Source organism: Tympanuchus pallidicinctus, unplaced genomic scaffold (genome assembly GCF_026119805.1).
Source record: "Tympanuchus pallidicinctus isolate F22 unplaced genomic scaffold, pur_lepc_1.0 scaffold14, whole genome shotgun sequence".
NCBI lineage: Eukaryota > Metazoa > Chordata > Aves > Galliformes > Phasianidae > Tympanuchus > Tympanuchus pallidicinctus.
Window position 1 is genome coordinate 6,254,938 of NW_026294659.1, and position 21,979 is coordinate 6,276,916.

The 21,979-nt window shown below is 37.3% G+C and overlaps 1 protein-coding gene across 8 annotated transcripts in view; it reads left to right on the forward strand.

The window, feature by feature from the left end:
- GK (glycerol kinase) overlaps positions 1-21,979 on the forward strand; it is a 60,711-nt gene that overhangs the window by 20,922 nt on the left and 17,810 nt on the right. For 2 of the 8 annotated variants that reach the window (XM_052674177.1, XM_052674178.1), the window contains 8 exons: positions 790-886; positions 2,575-2,659; positions 5,494-5,614; positions 6,695-6,838; positions 7,844-7,924; positions 9,431-9,517; positions 11,424-11,507; positions 12,572-15,068. In XM_052674177.1, coding sequence (XP_052530137.1) covers positions 790-886; positions 2,575-2,659; positions 5,494-5,614; positions 6,695-6,838; positions 7,844-7,924; positions 9,431-9,517; positions 11,424-11,464 — 656 coding nt within the window. In that variant the 3' untranslated portion in view covers positions 11,465-11,507; positions 12,572-15,068. Of the gene's footprint in view, positions 1-789; positions 887-2,574; positions 2,660-5,493; positions 5,615-6,694; positions 6,839-7,843; positions 7,925-9,430; positions 9,523-11,423; positions 11,508-12,571; positions 15,069-21,979 lie in introns of those variants that run through there. The other 6 variants (XR_008204387.1, XR_008204388.1, XM_052674179.1 and 3 more) reach the window with 5 other exon arrangements.

Below are 21,979 nucleotides of genomic sequence, written 5' to 3' on the forward strand. Positions count from 1 at the left end.
TCCTTGAAAATGTTCTCCTCCTCCCTTCACTCCTTTAAGTGGATTCTGTATGAAAGTATCATTTGAAGAAGAATTTCTGACTATATTTCCCTACCTTTCCTCTCTGTTGCTATGGCTTGATCAATGCAAACAAAAGAAATTTTCAAAAGCTGAAAAAATATACTTTCTTTACTTGTTACAGGAAGGAGCTGTGCACTAACAATACTTCATTTGTCATGCTGAGTGCTTTAATACAATTTCTAAAATTACATATTTTAATATTGGGGAGTTTAAGTATCTGATATTACTACTCAGATGTTAATAAACTTCACATTTCCTTGTAGTTGGCTGGGTGATTATATACTTAAGATGAGAATTTAGGACTCTAAATCCATTTGAAATTAATGGGAATTTAGTTCTTAACTCTCTTTGGTCTTGATCCAGTTTTACATGCTTGCCTTGACTTAAATGCAAGTGTGACCTTTGAAGGTAGAATTATTTGCAGCATACCCTTTGAAAACCGCAAAGAATCTAGGTCAGAATGTCAAGTAAATCATTTTTGTTTTTGATTTTACATTTACCAGAGCCTCCTATGCCCCATCTTCCGTTCATATTGTTGCAAGTGGACATCATGTTACAGATGAAGAGATGGCCAGTTAGTTGTATTTTCTAATCGTAACAGCTTGATTGCTTTTGTAGCTACCTAACATATTATAAATATTCTCTCTTTAAATAATATCTTTGAGTGTCATGTTTAAATGCTGGTGTCGTTGTGAAAAGCTAAGTAAAGACTATTTGTGTGTGCATTAGAAAAACTGGCTGCAGAAGCGGGAACTTCTTATGGCTGCTACTTTGTGCCAGCATTTTCAGGACTGTATGCACCTTACTGGGAACCCAGTGCAAGGGGGTAAGGATCTGAATAAGCATCACGTTTGCAGGAAAATTTAATTATTTTACAAATACTAACACTAGTCCTTTCAGGTATGAGAAATTGTTGTTGTTTGGTTTTGTTTTTATTCCTTGATTCTCCATAGCATCTTCAAGCAACCACAGTTTTTCCTTCGTATTTAATCTGTTCAAAACAGCAACTGCTACTGATAGAAGAACAAGGACTTGCTGACTCAGCCAGTCATCCTTCCACCCACCTCTAAGAAGTTTAAAAAAGAAGCGGGGGGTGGAGGGTGGAAAACACTTTGACGAGGTTGTGCTTTTTGGAGGACAGTTCACAGAATCACAGAGTAATAGAATATCCTGAGTTGCAAGGGACCAACAAGGGTAGTTTTATCATTCATAAACTAAGACAGAGGAAGTTTAGATTAGATATTAGGAGGAAGTTTTCACTCAGAGGATGGTGATGCACTGGAACAGGTTGCCCAAGGAGGTTGTGGATGCCCCATCCCTGGAGGCATGCAAGGCCAGAGATATGGCTCTGGGCAGTCTGGTCTGCTGGTTGGGGACCCTCCACATAGCAGGGGGTTGAAACTAGAAGATCACTGTGGTACTTTTCAACCCAGCCATTCTATGATTCTATGATTCATGACATGGAAAGAGCCAGCTTTTTTCACTTCACACATTTCTGGTTCTGTATACCTGCGAACTGTCAGGCAATAAAAGAAGAAAATTAAGAAATTAGTGGTGATTTATTTTTCTGAGCAACAGCTTTCCCACAGCTGCTGCATTCACTATATCAAATGATTCAACCTTCTAAATTGTTCCCTATTTCACCTCCCTTTCCTCTTTGATTTATGTCTATTAAACACTCTTCAGTATAATGCCTCCCAATCCCTTTCTTTTGTTAAGACTTCACAGTCTGGTACTAGTCAGATCTACTAGCTGAAGTAGTAGCCTTCTGTTTGTTGTTTTCTACTATTGTGAGCTTGTGTGCTATTGCTGAAATCAGAGCATGCCATGAAAGTCACAGAAGCATAATACATATACAATAACTTTCCTAAATTGAAAAAAGAGATCTTTAAGAATATCCAGTTCCCTATGCCTGGAAGTCCTGTTCTTAGAAATTAGGTGCTTTTAGTACATAAGGAACAAAAAAGCTCTGACATAGGTATTCTAACAATTTTTCAGATCACAGTCCTTAGCTTCTTAACTATTATAAGCTGATTTTTGAAATGGCAGTAACTAAAAACGTCCTTTAATATCTCAGTTCTTGCATGTATCCAGCACCAAATACACAGCATTGACCCAGCCAGGCTTTTCCTTCAGAACTGAAAGCATGAGAGAATTATTAAGATTTCAGTGACCACTGATACTTTTTTTTTAAATAGAAGTTGTCCTAGATCATACATTCCTTAAGGGAAGAACACTTGAATTTGTATGTGTGTGTATGAATATGCACCCTTTATGCATGCACATTGACAATAACTTTGTAAATTATGGCAATGAATTGTATTGACTGAACACTGAAAACAGCTTATTACAGAGATAAGAGAACTCAGATTAAAAAGAAACAAGCTTTTTAACATTAAAAAGCAGTCCTTATATGACAGAACTGAATGAGCTGTGAATTAAAAGGCCTAAGTCTGAAGTATTTTCTGGAAAAGATGTTCTAACTGCTGGTTTTCTTTTTCCTCTGTTCAACAGCATTATCTGTGGCCTTACCCAGTTTACAAACAAAAACCACATTGCCTTTGCTGCACTAGAAGCAGTCTGCTTCCAAACACGAGAGGTAAAAGCAAATTAGTTGTTAAATTCATTGTAAACTAGTATGATAATATTAACTGTAAATCTTCAGAAAGAGAGAGGATTAAAAAGGTTTACTGAAAGTCTGGTGCTTCATACCACACTTGTATGCTAATTTACATGATACTTGTGTTGAAGAATTGTTCCTGTGAACTTAGCTACAATGATCTGGTTGGGTGGTACATGATTTTTGTGGTTTTTCTCAACACTTAAAATAAGGTGAACACATTTTGTGAATATCATGAGATGCAGAACAGACAAACTTTAAAATGGCAAGGCAGTGCCAAAACTGAAATGTAGCATTAGTTCTACATCATAGAAGACTACATGCTATAGCCTGTGCTCTGACAGATATGATTGATGTTACTTTCAGTACACAAGAGCAGCAGACATATCAAGGGAAATCCATTTTCACTTCCTGTTCACTACATATCTAATTGTCTTTGCCAACGTTCTGCAAAAACAAAACTAAATCTCACACTCAAAATTAATCCTGGAGCCTAATTAAAAAGCATGATATCAGAATGTTCTAAGCATTAATATATTTTTATCACCATCTACTATCAATTTATGCTCCTTGTGTTCTGTAAAAGTATATGACAAAATGAAAATCATGGACTCTAAGGGGTAGGAGTCAAACCTTAATATGATTTCATGCTTTTAAGATGGTGTTATATAAACATAATTTGTTTTAAAACAATATCCAGCTAACACTGTGTAAGAGGAAGAAAACAGCCTCCTTATTTCTCTCGTAACAATGAGTAAAGTAAGACATAGTCCTGTGGAAAAAGAAAGCCAGAAACTTCAGCAGGGCAGATGTCTTTGAAGCTGTGCTGACACCCTTTGAGTCCTCAGAAAGTCATGAAAGGAACTTAGTTTATATCACTTAATTCTGATAGTAGAAGTCAAAGTAAAATTACAGCCAACTGAAGTGATAGCTTAGTTCGCTGTCTGCTCCTCTCTTTCCTTATCCCTCCTCCTATCCATTCCATCTCACGTGACAGCTCAATGAACTTTCCAGCAAAAAATTATCCCTCTTTTGCTGAGCTGTTTTTTTACTGGATTAACGACCTCAGCTGCCTCTCAGAGGACTGTAGCAAATGTCACAAAACAAGAGACAGCATGTGGCTGGTAGTAGAAGGGAGGGGAATAAAGCTTTCTGGCTGAAGGTGAAGTTAGCTCTTTGGACATATTAACACCTAACACTTCACAGATATAGGAGTGCCTTATTAGGTCTCTGGAAGTGCTTATGTTAGTAAATTATGTCATGATGATAGAGATAAAACATACATTTTTCAGAAATACACTCTTAGCTTTGTCTTGTCAGAAACAAGGTTATTCTGTTTTAATTCCCCTTGAAATAGGAGTCTTACACATTATTCAGGAAGACTCAAAATTTGCATTCATTTGGTTGGGGTTTTTTGTTTTGTTTTTACTGTACCATCCAGTTTCTTTTCCTTTTTTATCCAAAAAGTGCAATCAGGTGACCCTTTGTGCGATCAAATGATCCTTGTTATGTTTTTTTCTCTCAGAAAGCATTATAGAAAAAAAGGTAATATTTTCCTTCTAAGAGCTGCACACGGCTGTCATTAGACAGTTTACCTGGGTGCCTTGCTCTTAATCTAATGTCACTACAGTAGAGATAGTAACAGCATGATCATGATTTGTTTTGTTCCTTCGTCACCTCCTCATTTCTAGCATTCTTTTCATTTTTTAATCTCTACTGAGTGTATCACATTATTCAGCGTGGTCTCACTAGTTGATAAAGTTGGAGCCTCCAACAGTATACATAAATCTGAGATTATGAGGCACTGCTGAAGTTCTGAATGGTAGAGAAAAGCAGGTGAAATTCAGTATAGCCAAATGTACAATGGTACACATGAAGGAAACAAATGGTGAGGAGCATTATTACTTAGTGCACTCAGCTGCCATGCTATCATAACCTGTTTATCCTATTTTCCAAGTTATTTGTAATGTAAATGTAATGTGCAGGCCTATATATAGTTCCTGCCACAATGAAAACTGACCTTTTACCTTCTTTTAAATATCTTATGTCAATACTTCTGGTTCCTTCCTGACTTACTTTCTAGGACTAGATAAAAATCTACTAGATAACTGACTTCTGTATAGTTTTTCATGCTTTACAAACCCGCTTGTTTTTCCATATAAATAGATTGACCTTTCACAGTAAAGACTGTATAACTGAGTGCCTTGTGAACTACAGAATAGTAGTGACACGCATTGAAGTTTCTTTTTTTTTGTGGTTTATGTATTTTGCTTTGTCATTTAAAGCTGAGAAAAGCACGCTTTTTTTTTTTTTTTTTTAAATCAAATAAATTAAAAATTACAAAGAGTCATTCTGCAGTAGTTAATGCAGAGTTCATTTCTCAGGAATGATATTCTAACAGTAAAAATGTAAGGCAGCCATTTGATTGAATACTGTTACAAGACCATATAAAACTCAATATTCTGCATGTAGATGATTGTAGGATAATGCTGCGGACTTGCTTCCTTGTTAGTTTTAACAAAGTTCATGGTGATCATCAGCTCTTTTTCAAAGTTCATTTCAGACCATGTAAGCAAAAGGCTAATAAAAAAGCAAATAAGCAAATCCTACATTAGGATTTCAGTGATAAATTGAATGCACTTGCTGTACATGAAACAAAACTGCGTTATTACTATTGTTTTGCCATCTTGATGTATATGGGAAGGAGAATTATCTGCTTAACACTGCAGCAAATGTTGACTTATCAGTATTTTACATTCTGAGAATTTCATGGATTTTTCTGCAATTAAATCTTAACATATATTACTCTTAAGATTTTAGATGCAATGAACAAGGACTGTGGGATACCATTAAGTCAGTTGCAAGTAGATGGAGGAATGACCAATAACAAAGTTCTCATGCAACTCCAGTCAGACATCCTCTGTATTCCAGTAGGTAAGATAAAGTTACGAGTCCTATTTTCTTTTTAAAGCTGAAAGCAGCATTCATTCATAATGGCTGATGAGGGTCAATCAGATTGCTCTTCTCGTTGTGGTGAGTGATGGACTTCTTATTTTTTTTCTTTTCAGAAATATTTTTAGATCTTATATCAAGTTTTAAGATTCATTCTTCTAGAACACCTCAGACTCTCGCATCTCATGTTGTAATGTTATAGCACTATGATAGTATTGAACTCTGAAGTTGTCATACCAAATTCTAACCATCTGACAAATTTTAAATTGATGAAATCGTTAGCTCTGACTGCTGACCTTGAGAATCTTGGACAGAGATCAGTCAGAGCTTTGCACCTTCTCTTCTTTTATGCATGAGCATGTGAGACACTTCAGTGATAGCAAGGTATTGGAAAGTTTTTAAATAGAGATGTTATAGCTTGCCTTTAGTAATATATAATGCACAGGGTCCATACTATTAGTGCCTAAATTTAGCAGTTGAAAGGGCATGATCAGTAAGATCAGCTTTTAAGGAGTTCCCTACATGAAACAGTGAATGGCACAGATTTTCAGCCTGGGGGTTGAATGTTCTTCTAGAGTGACAGTGGAAAGCAAACAGGATATTAAGTACTGGCATGTAACATCTTTTAAGATGCCTGTTCTGAATGAAAACACTTGTAATACAAAAACATTTAGACCGTGAGAACAAAATGGATAACTTTGCCACTGGTCATTGCTTTAGGGAGGAAAAGAACAACAAAATAATCCTAGTGTTAACAAAAGTATGCTGAAGAAACTGGTGGTAGAGGTCAGAAGCCTTACACATGATATGAAAGTGAGCAATTGCATGATTCAATGTTGAGGGAAGCTGTGATACGAGGTATTTCAACAAGTTGGAAGATTTGTAGTTGAAACTAACTTAATAATCATGTCAATGGCAATAAAATGATGTTTGCAGTTGGTAAACGTAAGGGAAGCTAATATAGCAGTTATAGAAAATATAGATACATATGTAAGTCTTTAGTTCTGATGTCATCTGACTTTCATTAAAAAACATCGTGGCTTTCTCTCTGATTCACTTTAGTGAAGCCATCAATGCCTGAAACAACAGCTCTAGGAGCTGCTATGGCAGCAGGAGCTGCAGAAGGAGTTGGAATTTGGAGTCTGAATCCTGGAGATTTGACAGCAGTGACATGTGAACGATTTGAACCACAGATCAACCCAGAGGGTAAAACCTTTGAATATACTCTAAGAATCTGTAAACTGTTTTATGTTCAACAGATCAGGTTATTCGTTGTTGCATTCTGACATACCCATATAAAAAGCCATATGTAAATATCCTTACAAATGTTAACGATGGGCTTTGTAGCGTTCAGTTCACGGAAGTGCGTTCCACGTGCTGGTTCGATTATTTAGGGTTGACTGGTAGAGCATTCGACTAGTAGGACTGGGAAAAGGTTAAAACAATACATCCCCACAGGGTTGAGCTGTTTTGGTTTTTTTCTTTTCAGTTTTTTAAAGAAGTTCAGTACCTGGCACTTAGTTAGTTAGTGGCTTTTGACTTTCAGGAAGGAAATCAAAGAAATCTTGAAGGTTTTTTTTTTATGGAGAAGAATGTCTCCTAAAGCTCTTGTGAATTTAAGTGTTTTCACAGATTTGGAAAGGACAGAGTATTTGTGGGAGACTCCTATTTTGTCTTTAAAAAGCCTACACTGATCATTATTTTAGCTAACTTTTTCATCATTCGTAAGTGCTTATAGAAGCAAAAAGAGCATACTTGACATAATTAATCCATGTGCAAGATAAACACATTTTGTCTTTCCAATTATTTTTTAACTTCTTGTGCAGAATTTTATCCTACCACTTTGACTATAATTACTTCTAGGATTCCTACTTCAAGACAGTATTTTCAGTGCTGAAGGGCTTCTGCATAGATAACATTTGCTTCATTTTGTCTTACTTAAACATCTTCTAATTGTTGAACATTCAGAAAAGTGTTTTTGAAATTTATTTCTCCTTACTGTACATTACTATGATTTTTCTGGTTGTTGTAAGGCTTATTATTTTTTTTAATGTAATGCATTTAAAATAATATTTTATAATACTTATTTGAGGCAAAATAATTGTATTATGGAAAAGGATGAAAAGCTAGTAGTGTAATCCTTGAAGCTTAAATACCTAAATTTGAATTCATAGGCACTAATAGATTTTTCTGTTCATTTTTGAATTTCAGAAAGTGAATATCGCTATGCCAGATGGAAGAAAGCTGTGATGAAATCTATGGACTGGGAAACATCTGAAGCTCCTTCAAATGGTAAAATAAACATTATTGCAGATCAAATATTATTAATTAGTCAGCTAGCCTAGTTAATTAATCTTGAGTTTGGTGACCTTTTCCATTCCTACCATCCATCAAGTTTTCCAGTTATTTGAAAATTATCACTTAAAAACACTTTGGAAACAAATCAGGAATGTAGGTCTTCCTCTTGAAGTGATGATACAAGCAATATTTTGCAGGCTTCTAGAATCAGAGGGCATTAAATCAGACTAACTGTAGGTTTCAGAATAGTGATGGTTTACAAGAGAATAAAAATTCTTATGTAAAAGAAGAGAGAATGCAGGAATCTTGTGAACTTTCTTCTACTCATGTTGCAAAAGAGAAAAGTTTCATCCAGTAATTTTTCTTGCTGTATCTTTCCTTTATCATTTGCTGCATATAAAGGAGGTACTGATAACAACACCACAACCTGCTTGACCCACAAGAACTAAGAGTAGGAAGTTATCATAAAGTGAAGAATTGCAAAGACTTATTGCTCGCACACATAGGACATTACAAATGCCTTTGAAAGAATAAAAAGATCTTTCTTTTGCAGTAGAGAGATTTTCCGTCTGTTAGATTTCAATTAAATAAAACTCGCAGTCTTCTATGATTGCTGATTTGAATTTATATTTAAGCTCTAATTCAGGTTAAGTTTTCAGGCCTGAATCAGCCTACTGCACAGAATTTGTGGGCTTTGACTTGCATTTCATTTCATTTCATTTCACTTTTTTTGGAGTTACTACTCAAATTAAGAGATTTAAGTAAAGAATCTACAAAATGTAACTCAGCCACCAAAACCCACACTTGCAGCCTAAGTTTTTTGCATTATTGTTGAAGGCTAAAGCTAAATATTTCCTTCTAAAATTTTGTGCATAAATTTAGGTATTTTGTTTGACATCAGGGTTATAGAAACAATTCCCTGTAGGCTGTTTGGAAGGGAAATAGGTAACAGCATGACTAAGAAGATTCACTTCAGTACTGTGTAGTATGATTTAGTCACCATATATCTAGATTCTCTGTTACATTTCCCAAAGTCTCAAGTGCTCGATATGTATCTTACCTGTATATCTTTATTTTCTTTAGAAGTTTAGAAAATCTGCCTAGCAGAAAATTAAATTAGTTCTTCAACTAATTAGAAAAGGATTATGTTTATCAGCACGTAACCTCAGTCATTATTTGTGTCAACACTGGGGCAAAAAGAGTCATTTTTCTTAGATCTTTGTTTTCTGCCTGCTAGGAGCATGTAAGATTGAATAATACTGGAAATGGGCTCAACCTAGATAGTTCTGTTGGTGGAATTTGGATTTTACCTCCTGTTGAGAGCCTGTTTTGAATTATTGTGGGGGGTTATGCACGAACTTTTTAAATTTTTCTACAAATGTCACTGCTATTGTTACTTTTTGCTGTTCATATGATTTTTTAACACATATATTGCAATTTATATATATATTTCTCTTTTGATTTGCTTGACTGGAAACACCTTCCTCTGGATGACATCAGGTGACACTAGTATCTTCTGTAGTCTGCCTTTGGGTTTTTTTATTATGAGTAGCATGATAATGTTAATCGGAGCAAAGTTCGTCTCAGGTTAGTTACTATTTGAACTAGATCACTTAAAAAGCTATCTACACTAGTTTAAGTGTTGGGTTTTGTTTTTTTTTGAGCTTTTTTTTTTCCCCACTGTTTATTTTCAGCAAAAATGACTGATGCTTTTTTGTTGTTCATGCACACAAATGTTTAAGGGTGTTAATTAGTCATATAGTGCCTAAGGGAACAAAGTGAATGCCATCTTGAATTCGTCTTTATGTGCCATGGAATTCACAGTTGCTGGATGCATTTTAATCCTAATGCTATCACTTCCCTTTGTTTAGCTATGCAGACTGTATACAGTTTATAAAAAGGATATAGGTTGGAGCAACCTAGCAGAATTTTGTATTATCTGCATTGCAGCATGCACTGCAGTTAGAAGTAGGTTCCATCCTTTGTCTTGCATTTCTTTTCATAACCTTTTTAATTATTCTGAGGCTCTGGTCCAAGTAAAGGGAAGACTTCTATTCTTGGAACCTATCTTCATGTAACCCTTTGTTGTTCTGCTGTCCTTGGAATTATTGCATGGTTAGAAACCTTCATCTACTTAATCTTTAGAATGTTCTTTCAGTGCTTTACTCTGGTGGATAAATGAATTGATTAGGTATAAAGTGAAGAAACCCCAGTAAAGTGGGGTTGAAACCTTCAAAAACTGTGTAGAGGGACTGTGTGTGCATATGCAATGAAGATGCATCTTCAACCTATTAATATACTTACTTAAAAGAAAGTTCTTAATATGGATGATGGTACTTATGCCAGAAATGAAACACTGCATTAAGATACTCATTTGGTAAGAGAAAGAAGTTTATATGGTGATGTCATTTGTTTTTTGTTGTTCTGTTTCAGAATGTCTTTTCAAGGAAAATATTTTACAGTGCAACCACTGGTGCCAGGTGGTTGTTTAGGGGGTGGTTATTTAGTTTTCTTTATTTTGTTTTCTGGGGAGATGGGATATTTATTAAACAGGCTGTTGAGGACTCTAGCATGCTGATGTTATGATGTGTTTGTCTCCGTTTCTACTCAACTCAGCCTGAATTAGTCACTCAGTTGTAATTTACCTTGCATGGAAGAGACTGTCTGAGCTCATAGGAGAACTAAAATAAAACTAAACAAATGCTAAGTAAAAATCAAACTGAATAAATGGTTTGACATTGATTTACTAATGTGGAATGTATCTTGTGAATGAGAACAGTCTTGATTATGAAATATAACATAAAACCAACTGTGATAAGTGGGTAAATTTTTAACAAGCTGAACTAAGCAACTTGAGCATTAATTCTAGGTGAGGATCCTAGAATTGACATGGGGATGCTTGAATTAATATGAAGATCAATATTAAATGGGCAAATAGGCAACTGAAATTCTTGATTTACTGCTTTTTAAAATCAACTAATCAATAATCTGCATATGTATCTAAACTTACACTGTGGGATCTCAAAGAAGCAGATTTTTTTTTCTCCCTAAGCTTGTCTGTGCCTTTCAGACCCACAAGTGGAAAACAACAAACAGTGGCCTTCATAACCTTTTTTACCCTTGTTTTCAAACAGAATCTACTGAGTATTTTGTTTTATTTTCACATGGTAAGCTTGAGACAGGAGAAGTTGCAAGAAATTTCCAGCTCTTGTGTTTTTTTTTTTCCAAAAAATGGCACTATCTAAATAGGAACAGCATTAGTGATGATACCTACAAGTAGTAGTTTTGCTCAGCTTTGTAGTTAGGGTAGAACATGGTACCTTATGTTTGTGTTGCTGACTGAAGCAAGGCTGCGTCCCCCTGAGACATTTTCTATGGTAAATACCTTTTTGCTTTTAAATGCCAGAACTAGCTGACCAGAATTTCCTTCTAACTTCAGTACTGTGACTCCATTAATTAACTTGTTACATTTTATCTCTTAACAAAACAATAGAACTGCAACACAGTCATCAGTATAATAAGTTTGAGGATTGAATCTACTGAGGATTGAATTCATCCTTCATGTGCTGAAACAGCAGTAAGTCTTGCATGGCAATAGTGCTGTTGTTGAACATGCCTCTGTAGGTCAGAGCCATGCTTTTACAGCTGCTGAAATGTGAAGCAGAACTCTGCTGTGGCAGAATAGAGAACACTAACGTGGCAAAAAGCTGTTCAGAGATCTCCTAAACTAACTGCTTTTTCACGCAGCACTTGATGGCTGAATATGAAGAACAATACTGCATTTCATAATTTCATCAAAATTGGGTCAATTATTGCGCTTTATTCTATAACCTTCATTCTTTGCCCCCAGTACAGAAGGGGACAATATATTGCTTCATTTAACTACTAAAGCAAGTTGTATGCAGCACCTGGGGTCCTTAAGATTCTCTTAAGTGGGTTGGATCTGGACACCTGAGAGATTTCAGCATATGCTATAGCTGTTTTTTTGTTGTTGTATTTGTTCTGTTTTGTTTTGTGAGAGGTGAAGGTTACCTGAAAGTGACAATTTTTGTTAGACTCAAATTTAAAGAAAAGCATTTGTATGCTTTTAAGTGGGCATATCTCAAGTGAGGTCTAAAACCAAAAGATGGGCTGTGAGTGGCATCTTATGCTACATCTGGATTATAAAGTTCTTATTCTCACAGAATGCTGATAGTACTACCATATTTTTGCTGCTTAAACATTCCTTTGTTGTTGATTTGTTTTTTTAAGAATTATTTTTCTTGAGTTGTGATAGCTACTGCTGCATTGTGTACTAATTTACATACAGGCATCACAATGAAGTTAAACAAGTTAGTTGCAATATTTCCCACATTTCTGAAAGTTAAACTCATTTTCAAAAAAAAATAAACGTAGCATATTTTGATTCTTCTACTTGTTAAAAGTTTACCCGTCTTTATTAGTGTTTTTTTCCTCTCATACACACAAAGAGCTAGCTTATATTTGCAGAATTCAATTTAAAATTGACTTAATTGAAAACAAAAGATGGCTATACTGAGTTCTTCCTATAGCTCAGCTGTGTTATAGTGTGTTAAAAACAATTCAGAGTATTGTAATATTACTAATTTCTATGTTACTAATGGATATTCTTTCTTATTTAAGGTACAGATAAATGAGACTGCTTAATGGACTCTCTGGATGCAGCTGAATTGTTTGTTTGTTTGTTTCATTTTGTTTCCTTGTCTGAAGAGATTCCACTTCCAGTGTGATGATACTCCTTGTGTGACTAAATTCATTCATGAATATATCCGTTGTCAGTCCTTGAGCAACCTCTAAGTGGTACATTGAAACTTAAGTCTTTAGCCCGTCACTTCTCTGCTCCCTTCCCAATCAACTCCAACTGCACTGGAGGCCTTTGTGTGGACTATCTCACATCACCCTTTCAAATTTCACAAGCCCTAGCACTGTTTGAGAAAGTTGGTATAAAAAACCCTGCAACTTCGTAGGTAATATTTCAAATGTTTAGCTAAAAATTTCAGAGTTTTGGTACTTTATACAACCAACTGCAAAAAGTGAATGGTGCACTATGGGACTTTGTAAAGGTCTTACTGTTCTTCCAGCTGCTGTGAATTATCTATCATCTATCTGTGGTTGCCAAAGATGTTTTGTTTTAGTTGCCTCTGTTCTGAAACACCCTCAACGCTAGAAGTTCTTCGAACACTAGCTCAAAATGTATTGACAACAGGAAACATTGCCACTGGTTTGGCAGTGAAAAGCTTATTGATACGACAGAGCACTATTGAATTGATCAATCGGAAAGTTTGAATGTTTGGTTTGGCTTCTGGGAATTGTAGTCAAGTTGCCTATTATAAGTTGCCTATTTAAGACACTAAATCCTGCAATTGTACATTTAAAGAGGTAGGAGTAAGCAGATGTTTTGGTTAAGGCCATGCTTCTTGTTCTCACCCTTTTGTGTTTGATCTGAAAGACAAACATTTGCCTGAAAGACAAATCTGAAATACAGCACACTATTCACAGGACAGATCTTTAGTTCTCAGTAACTGATAACTCTTAAAACTACTCTGTACAATATACTTTTCTTGACCAATACTGTATATATTCTGTTGTCCATTTTAAGGGTATTTTTAGTGATTATTTGTTAAACTTTTGAAAGTTGAAGCTAACGTAGTTTTCCTTAAAGAGGGTCCACTCCAAATTAAATATCAGTGATTAGTTGTTGTTCTCATTTAGTATATCTCAGGGACCAATATCTCCCTCTCATATTCCATGTCTGTGGTTTTAACAGCAAATTGTCACAAAATTTGCAGAGACAACCCAAAACCCTGGCTTTGGGATAGTAAACACTTGGCACCTGAAACTGGCCTTTGGAGTTTGCAGGCAGCAGGAGCGAAAAATGAGTTGTGTCCACATGGAAAACTTTAAATCCTCCTCAGGTAAAGGAGCGAGGCAATGATCTTCAGCTTTCGTGTCTGTACCAACAGCATGATAAATGCCAGCCTTATTGGATAGGCCAGAGAAAAAGCGTTCTTGTGTAGTGTCAACTGGATTGGTTTAGAATGAGAGCAAAGTTCAATGTGGGAACAACGTGGAGAATTTCAAAACAGAGATCTGTTTCAATGCACTAGGAGTTAAAGGGAGCGTATAAGTGTGTGTGTATGTGTTCTTAGGAATTTTTGTCTTTGAAAAAATGCTCTTCAAAAAGTTTTTCTTCAGTAAATTACAACTAGGAGCTTAGCTTTAAAAAAAATGTTAAGTATGTGTGTGTCTGAAGCAATGGATTGCACAGAATTTTGGGTCTGTACAATATATTTAATATCAAATGCATATTAATTGCCTTTTTGTTATCAAGTGCAATGACCTTTGAAAATGTGATTTTTAATTCAGTTAGAGGAGGAACATTTTTCCTCCTCTGGTTGCATTGGGTTTTTGTGCACAGGTGAAAATACAACAGCAACATTCAAATCCCTCATCTTTCGTAAGTACTCAAATGTGAGGTGTAGAAACTGAAATTTCTGGGTTTTCCAGTTTGTGCTGGGGAGGTGAAGAAAGAGTGGAGAGTGGACATGAATCCATAGGAAAGTCGTTATGCTTACCTTTCTCTGAGCTGTCACTGATTCGGTCTTGCACCAAAGAACAGGAATAAAAGCAACCTTTGGAGCACACAGGGTGAGGACAGAACACGTTTCAAACACTGGACTTCTGAGTATGACTTCTTGCCAAAAACACTGAACGTGGCAATGATTTATACTGAAGTATTGCCTTTGCCAGTGGTGACTCTGGCAGGGAGAAAGATGGCACATAATAAGTAGAAGGAGGATTTTTTGCTGCTTTTCTGATGTATCCTTTACCGGGAAACATAATTCCTATTACTTTTTCACTGAGTAAATATCATAATTTTATTTTCAATTGCTGTTGCAAATATTTTTTAAGAATTTCACACCGCTGTTAACTTTCTACCTACAGTTGAATTATATTGTAAATTGTGTGTTGGGGGTTTGGGGAGCAAACTGTTGAAAGTTAGCTTTTTGTGAAGCTGTGATTTATTTTTTTCTATAAATTGCCAGATTTATAAATTCTTACTTGAGAAATGCATTTACTTGGTATTAAAATACCATAAATAAATTGTTCTGAACTGTCAGTTTATTCTTCCACATTATCATTAAGAAACATTTTCACTAATGTTTATTGCGTAAGACACTGCTATATGCTGAGGCATATTAAAGAAAGCCCCTCTTTAAGTATCACAGGCACATGCCTTAGTTTGCTCAAATATACAGTTAGGATACATCTTTTAGTGCATTCTGCTTTCAGTGGTCTCTTCAGTGTCAAGGATTGGATTAGGACTGACTCGCAGTTCAGGGAAAAGCAAGAGGATGCAAGGAGAACAGCAAAAAGGAGCACAGACCTGACACAGGTAGGCACCAGTGGTCTCAAACAACATCAATGACCACTAGGCCAAATGGCCCATCATCTAATAGTTTTCTCTGGTGACTGCTACAAATAAATCCACTATTAGCCAGAGTGGAAGGGTGTTCATAATTTAGAAACCACTGCTGGCTATGCTATCTCAAATCATGCAGCATTTCTCTTAAGAAAGAAGTGTGAAGGAATGCGTGTATGTGAAGGGAGCATTTATGGAGCATGCCTGCCAGATTCTTGTTTCTGTCTCTGTGGCTCCCAGTTGTATCCTACACATCTGCTGGTGCTTAATTATGCCAAGGATATGCCCTTCATCCATAGTCTTTACATAGTGTCCATGTGTCAACATCAGTTGTATGAGTCAGAAACAAACACAAGAATCCTTTAACTACCATATCAGCACAGAAGCCTTGGGCAATGTGTTATTCATTATCAGACCATATCTGCTCATGAGGTTCTGGTCTTTCTTTCACATGGCAAAATTGCAGTTTTGCTATGAGCTGCACTCAGCAAGAGCATAATCAAATTTTGGAATTCATTCACTGGTATTAAGATATGAGAACATCATTAGTGTAGTTAGTGATGATACTTTTAATGTGCATCTTTTCAATAAAAACTAATACAGTGTGTTGGTTTTTGTTTTTTTTTTTCTAGTTATTATTACTTGACTGCCATTTATGGAAGTAATGTGTATCAGTGCTAGAGATAAGGGCAGGGAAATAGGTTGTGACCCTTCAGAGCTCAGAAATGACACAGGAACATAGCTGAAATGGTTTTTCCTGACAGGCTGGAGAAATAATTGTCTGACAGGAAAACCAGGAAGTTCAACAAGGTAAAGTGTTGAAGTCCTGCACCTTGGAAGAAATAATCCCAAGCAACAGCTCAGGCTGTTGAGGACCAGCCAGTTGGGAAGCAGGTTTGCCAGAAGGGCCCTGGCAGACACCAAGCTGTTGGCAGCAGAGTGGGCACTGGACCCAAGTTGAGCATGAGGCAGCAAATTCAACAAAGACAGCCAACAGCAGTTGGAGCTGCATCAAGCAGGCTGTCACATCAGTAGAGGGAGGTGATCCTTTCCCCAGCCCTGGGTTAAATGTGGTGTGCTGAATCCAGTGTTTGGATCCTCTGTGTGAGAGACACATAGACATAGTGGAGCTGGTCTTCTGAGATGCCACAAAGATGACTAAAGGATTGAAGCATCTGTCATACAGGGAGAAACTGAAAGGTCTGGGGCTGCTCATTTTGGAGAGGGCTGAGACATAAATGCTTGATGCAGGGAGAAAAGACAACAGAGCCAGACTTTCCCAGTGATGCTCAGTGGCAACAAAGCCATTAGGACTCCTATCAGGAAAACTGAGTCTTACACTGGAAATCCTGTTTAAATGTAAGGATACACTTTGACTGGACACACACTGAAGCAGGTTGCCTGGAGAAGCTGTAGAATCTCCATCGTCAGAGATCTTCAAATACTGACTGGACATAGCCCTGAGCAGGGGTTGGACCTGATGAGCTCCAGAGATGCTTTCAGTCTCAGCTGCTTTTTGAGTCTGCGATTAGGTCACAATTTTGTCTCCACTAAATGCTGATGACTTGAGCCAGCTGACGTTAAAGATCAGGGTAGTAGAAATGCTATTTTGTACATAACTAGATTGTTTTGTATGAATTGGTATTCACCCTCAGTTGCACTTCAGTGTTATTCAACCAGCTATTGCATTATTCAACCAGCAAACTATTACTCTGTTATCCTATCTATATTTTGCTTTGGAAGAATCTGCCCTGTTTATTGGGCTTATTATTCTGTGTTTTAATTTTGAGAGCTAAGTTTCTAAGCAGTTACTAGTGAAAGTTTAAGTAGAGGGAATATTTCTCACATTCCAAATCACTCTATCCTATTACTAAGTTTTCCACGTGGAGTAGTACCAACAAATGGTTCAAAGCAGTCCAAAGGGCAAGTATGGGATAACTCACTTCTAAAGACACAATAGGAAAATTGTGATTGTCAAAAGCTAAAAATATGTGTTTCTTACACTTTTATTATGGCTAGACATCAATTTGGATGCCATTTATTTTTGTGTTTTAGTTGCAATCCGTAGACTGCTGAGCTGGGAGTTTCCTACCTGTCTGTCCATGAAAGCCCAGTCAATTTGGTTAGGAGCATGTGCTGCATCATTACTGTGGGGTTCTGTGGGGATGAAGTGCTCTGAGAACTGAAGAGCAAGCAGCATGATGATTGCCTGATAAACTTCTTGGTCCTTGTGCAACTAGAAAAGAGCTTGCAGAGAGGATGACTTTGGTGATTGGTTGTCGCTGTCTAGTGCTTTTCCCTCCCTGCTCTAAAGGAGTTGTCATCTACTTGTTTTGGCAACAGGATGGATGAGTCAGTGTGCTGAACAGCACCCACATTTCCTATACTACTTCACAAACAACTTCAGGATCTTTTGAGGATTTTGCTTCAGCTCCTTTTTTTTTTCCTAAATGTTCTGACTACATCAGACCTATCCATGTTTCTTGCATATGTTGCCTTGTAGGTGGAGAGGTTATTGAAAATCTGACATAAAGCGTGCTGTTTGATACAGAAGGGCTCAAGACTTGTAGACTGCCATTGGCAGAATACAAAAATGATACAGAAATGCCTTCTGTATCATTAATGCATGTCCAACAATAGGATCCACTTAAAACTGAGAAGATGTGTGACACAAATATTAAGGCACACACACATAATCTGCATGATGTTTCAGTATTAATCTCACTTTCTTCCATAAATACTAAAGCTGAGTATACTGCCCCACTTAAAGGAAGGTCACTTGAAAAACTATAAAAATATGGCTTCAATTTCTATCTGCTTATAACTGGAATCTAAAATAACTCTTCAGTGGACGACTGTTTCTATAAACGGACATGCCAGCGCTGCTTGTCCGCCTTTATGGCAGCTCTTGGAAGTGGCCTCCCTACTCCTAGCTTTGTGTCATACTTCCAACACTGTTCAGCAGTAACCAGCACCCACTTATCTCACTGCTCCACAAAAATGTAGCAGCATCCCAAACTGATCTACAACATTCCTCTTCATCTGCCTGTCCTCTATTTCAGTAGCAGACTGCATTTTCAGAAAAATCAGAACAGGGCACGCTCTGTGGAAGATTCCAAGAAGGTCAATGACCAAACTGCGGCCAGGTTTGTAAGAGCATTGATTCTTCAGGGGAATCATTGATTCTTCATTTGTCAATTCTGAAGAAAAAAAAACTTTAGCAAGAAGAAAAGCTTGTAATGCTTTCACACCACAAATACTGGAAGCATCAGTTGCTCTACAATGTTTTTGGTTTTACTTTAATGAAGAAAGGGAAAAGAGATGATCAGTGACATGTCTGGAATGTGCAAGAACATCTTCCTTCTCATGAAGGAAAATATGAGATGATAGCTCTAATATTGTCCTCTAAATAACTATCATTGTATCTCTGTCAAACTAAAGACATATTATTAAGCCTCCGTAGGACACTCCCCGCAGGAAATAGGCTTGTACTCTTGTTTGTGTTCTGGTATCTTCAAGGAGGTTCAAACCACTGCACATGCAACATGATGACTATTCCATTGCTCTCTGCTCCACGTTTGGTTTGGATTTCAGCTCGTGTGATCATTTTTCAATGGTTGCTGTTCCTTTTTGTTTTCCTGCTGACGCTGACCAACAAACGGAAGTACACAGCATGAGAAGTGTCATGCTACTAAATATTCAATTACATTAATTAAAAGAATCTCCATATTAAATACATCAATTCATTGGATGAAACATATTATGATAGCGCTGAAAGATCTCGTTTGTTAATCCCGAAATGTGTTATCTCTTTATTAATGAGTTTGTGAAACATCTCAACTGATGCGTAGGTGAGGCACTCTTTGTATTGGAATACCCAGTATGGCCTTATTATTTGGTGTGTGTGACAAGCTGTTACGAAAGGCAGAAGAAACACAAGAATTTCAGCAGGCCAGATCCCAGTGTAACGCAACAGTGATCACTTCAGCAAGCAGTAGGATGGCTGAAGGTCATAACAGTGGGGTGATGCTGCCCTACAGAATGCCCTTGTAATCTGAAAATCTTGAAGGATTCTGTTACAGCTTCACGTAAAAGAAAAAAAACACAGTTATTCTTCCTTGCCTTTCAAAGTGGCATGTTTTGAAGCTATCGCTGCAATATTTGGCACAGCGTCCTCAAAATGAAAATGTTGAAACCATCATTTAAATATTTATGCAAAGGCATGAGTCACAGCCATATTACCTTACAATAGGAACAGCAGTAAGATCAGCATAAGAGCAACTCATTTACAAGCTGCATATCGTAACACCAAACTAGCTTGCAGCAAGTATGTAGCACTAAACACATATGAAGAAAGACGGTGAACTCTTTCATAATAAAGAAACAAAAAAACATAAGGAGTGGCAATTCTTCTGTGCAGGAGTCACCCTGAGACTATTAACATTATGCATTTTTCACACCAAGGTCACAAAGTTCCAGCACTACATGGACCTAACAGTCCAACTGCACAGCAGAGCTGTTAGAACTAGGTCATTTCTTTTTCTTTGTGGCATCTTCGTATAGAATCATAGAATCACAAGGTTGGAACAAACCTACAAGATCATCTAGTCCAACCCTTCTCCTATCACCATTACTAACCACTAAGCTACTAAACCATATCTTGTATCCTTATCTCGGACATCACCTTGACCTTGGAATGAACTGATGAATGTAACTGAGACTCATGCCTCTTTTTTTTAACTTTTTTAGGGAAGTTAAAGGTTTGCAGTATGTGAAGCACAAATTCTCCTTATGATGATGCTTCTCCTTAGTTTTTCTCTCTCCATACAGCACTTTTCTGAAGGCTCATTGGCAATTACATTGAGCAACAACTTCTTCACAGGAGTCTCAGAGATACCTCTCCCCCTTTCTTCCCTGTGTCTCCTGTCTTTTATTCTGAAAACAGCTTTTTAAACACTGAAACACGCCAGAAACTTAAAACTAAGTACTATGAAAAATAAAAAGCTAAAAGAGAAGCCCTTGATTCACTTTTCAGATTTCCCTGCTGCCTGCTTTTCCTTGAATTTCATCTATCTCTGGATCCTTCAGGTTCTGTTTGATTTCCCTCATGCACCTCCCACTGGAACAGTGGCAAACACCTTTTTTTTTTTCCACAGCCTTTCATTATTACCTTCTCTCTTCTCTAGCCCTGGCAAAAATGAAGGCATTTTACATCCACACGGAAGGCTACTAATGTTGTTGGGTCATTCTGCAGCGCCTGTACTCCTTATCTGCCTTTGCAGAGGTGTTCCTCGTCTTACATCTTGACAGGCAGCCATAGCCCATTGCTACAGTCCAAAAGATGCTCTGTGCAGAGGGGTGATATGATGAAGAGTTGCACTGAAGTCCGTGTTACTGGATGTCTGTTGGGATTCAGGATAGCATCTTGTAGGATTTTCTATGGGTCTGGTTTACACCATGACAGTAGAGGAATACTGCTTCTGGTCCCTGGCCAGAAAATGAGCATCAGGAGGAGAAAAAAAATATTTATGTATGATACACAGCATAGTTGAGTTTGTATACATTCCTTCTCTGTTCCAACTCTAGTGCTGAAGGCAGGCCCACGCTGCGGCCCTTTGCCAGCACAGCTCTGCTACCCACAGAGGTAAGGATGCTTTACTTGGATGGTATCCTAGCAGTCCCACACACCAGATAGTGGCAATGCTGTGCTTTTATTGGCAACATGGATATTTTAGATGGGCACTGATCTGAAATCTCTCTATTACCACAGCAAAATTGCTTTACTGCTATCTTATTTCTGCACATTAAGAAATTCTGCATTTACAGACACAGCCTTGGCATCTTGGGCTTGAAACCAGACTGTTAGCAGAACACTTTCAATAGCTTATTGCTCAGGCCAGATCAGAGAGTACTTCTAATTTAAACACTGTAGAATAAATAAAGATTATTTAAAGTAATACCTCCTCAGTGAAGACAAACATTTAAAGATTATCAGAAAGGAATTAACATTTAAAGATTATCAGAAAGGAATTAATGGCAAGGGTTAAATAAAAAGCCTTCAAATGGTTGTATCACTTTATTTGGATGCATGCACCTGTAAGAAGAGATCCTGTCCCTCTGCTCTGCACTGCTGAGACCTCACCTGGAGTACTGTGTCCTGATTTGGAGTCCTCAGTACAGGAGAGACATGGACCTGTTGGAGTGCATCCAGAGGAGGGCCACAAAAATGATCCAAGGGATGGGACACTATGAGGACAGGCTGAGAGAACTGGGGCTGTTCAGCCTGGAGAAGAGAAGGCTGCGAGGTGACCTGAGAATGGCCTTTCAGTATCTAAATGGGAGCTACAGGAAAGAAGGGGACGGACTCTTTTAGCAGGGTCTGTTATGATAGGACAAGGGGAAATGTTTCAAACAAAAAGAGGAGAGATTGTGACTGGATATAAGAAATAAGCTGTTGGGTTTTTTTTTACAGTGGGGGTAGTGAGACACAGTAACAGATTGCCCAGAGAGGCAGTGGATGCCCCATCCCTGGAGACGCTCAAGGCCAGGCTGGAGGGGGCTCTGAGTAACCTGGTGTAGCTGTAGGTGTCTCTGTTCATTGCTGAGTT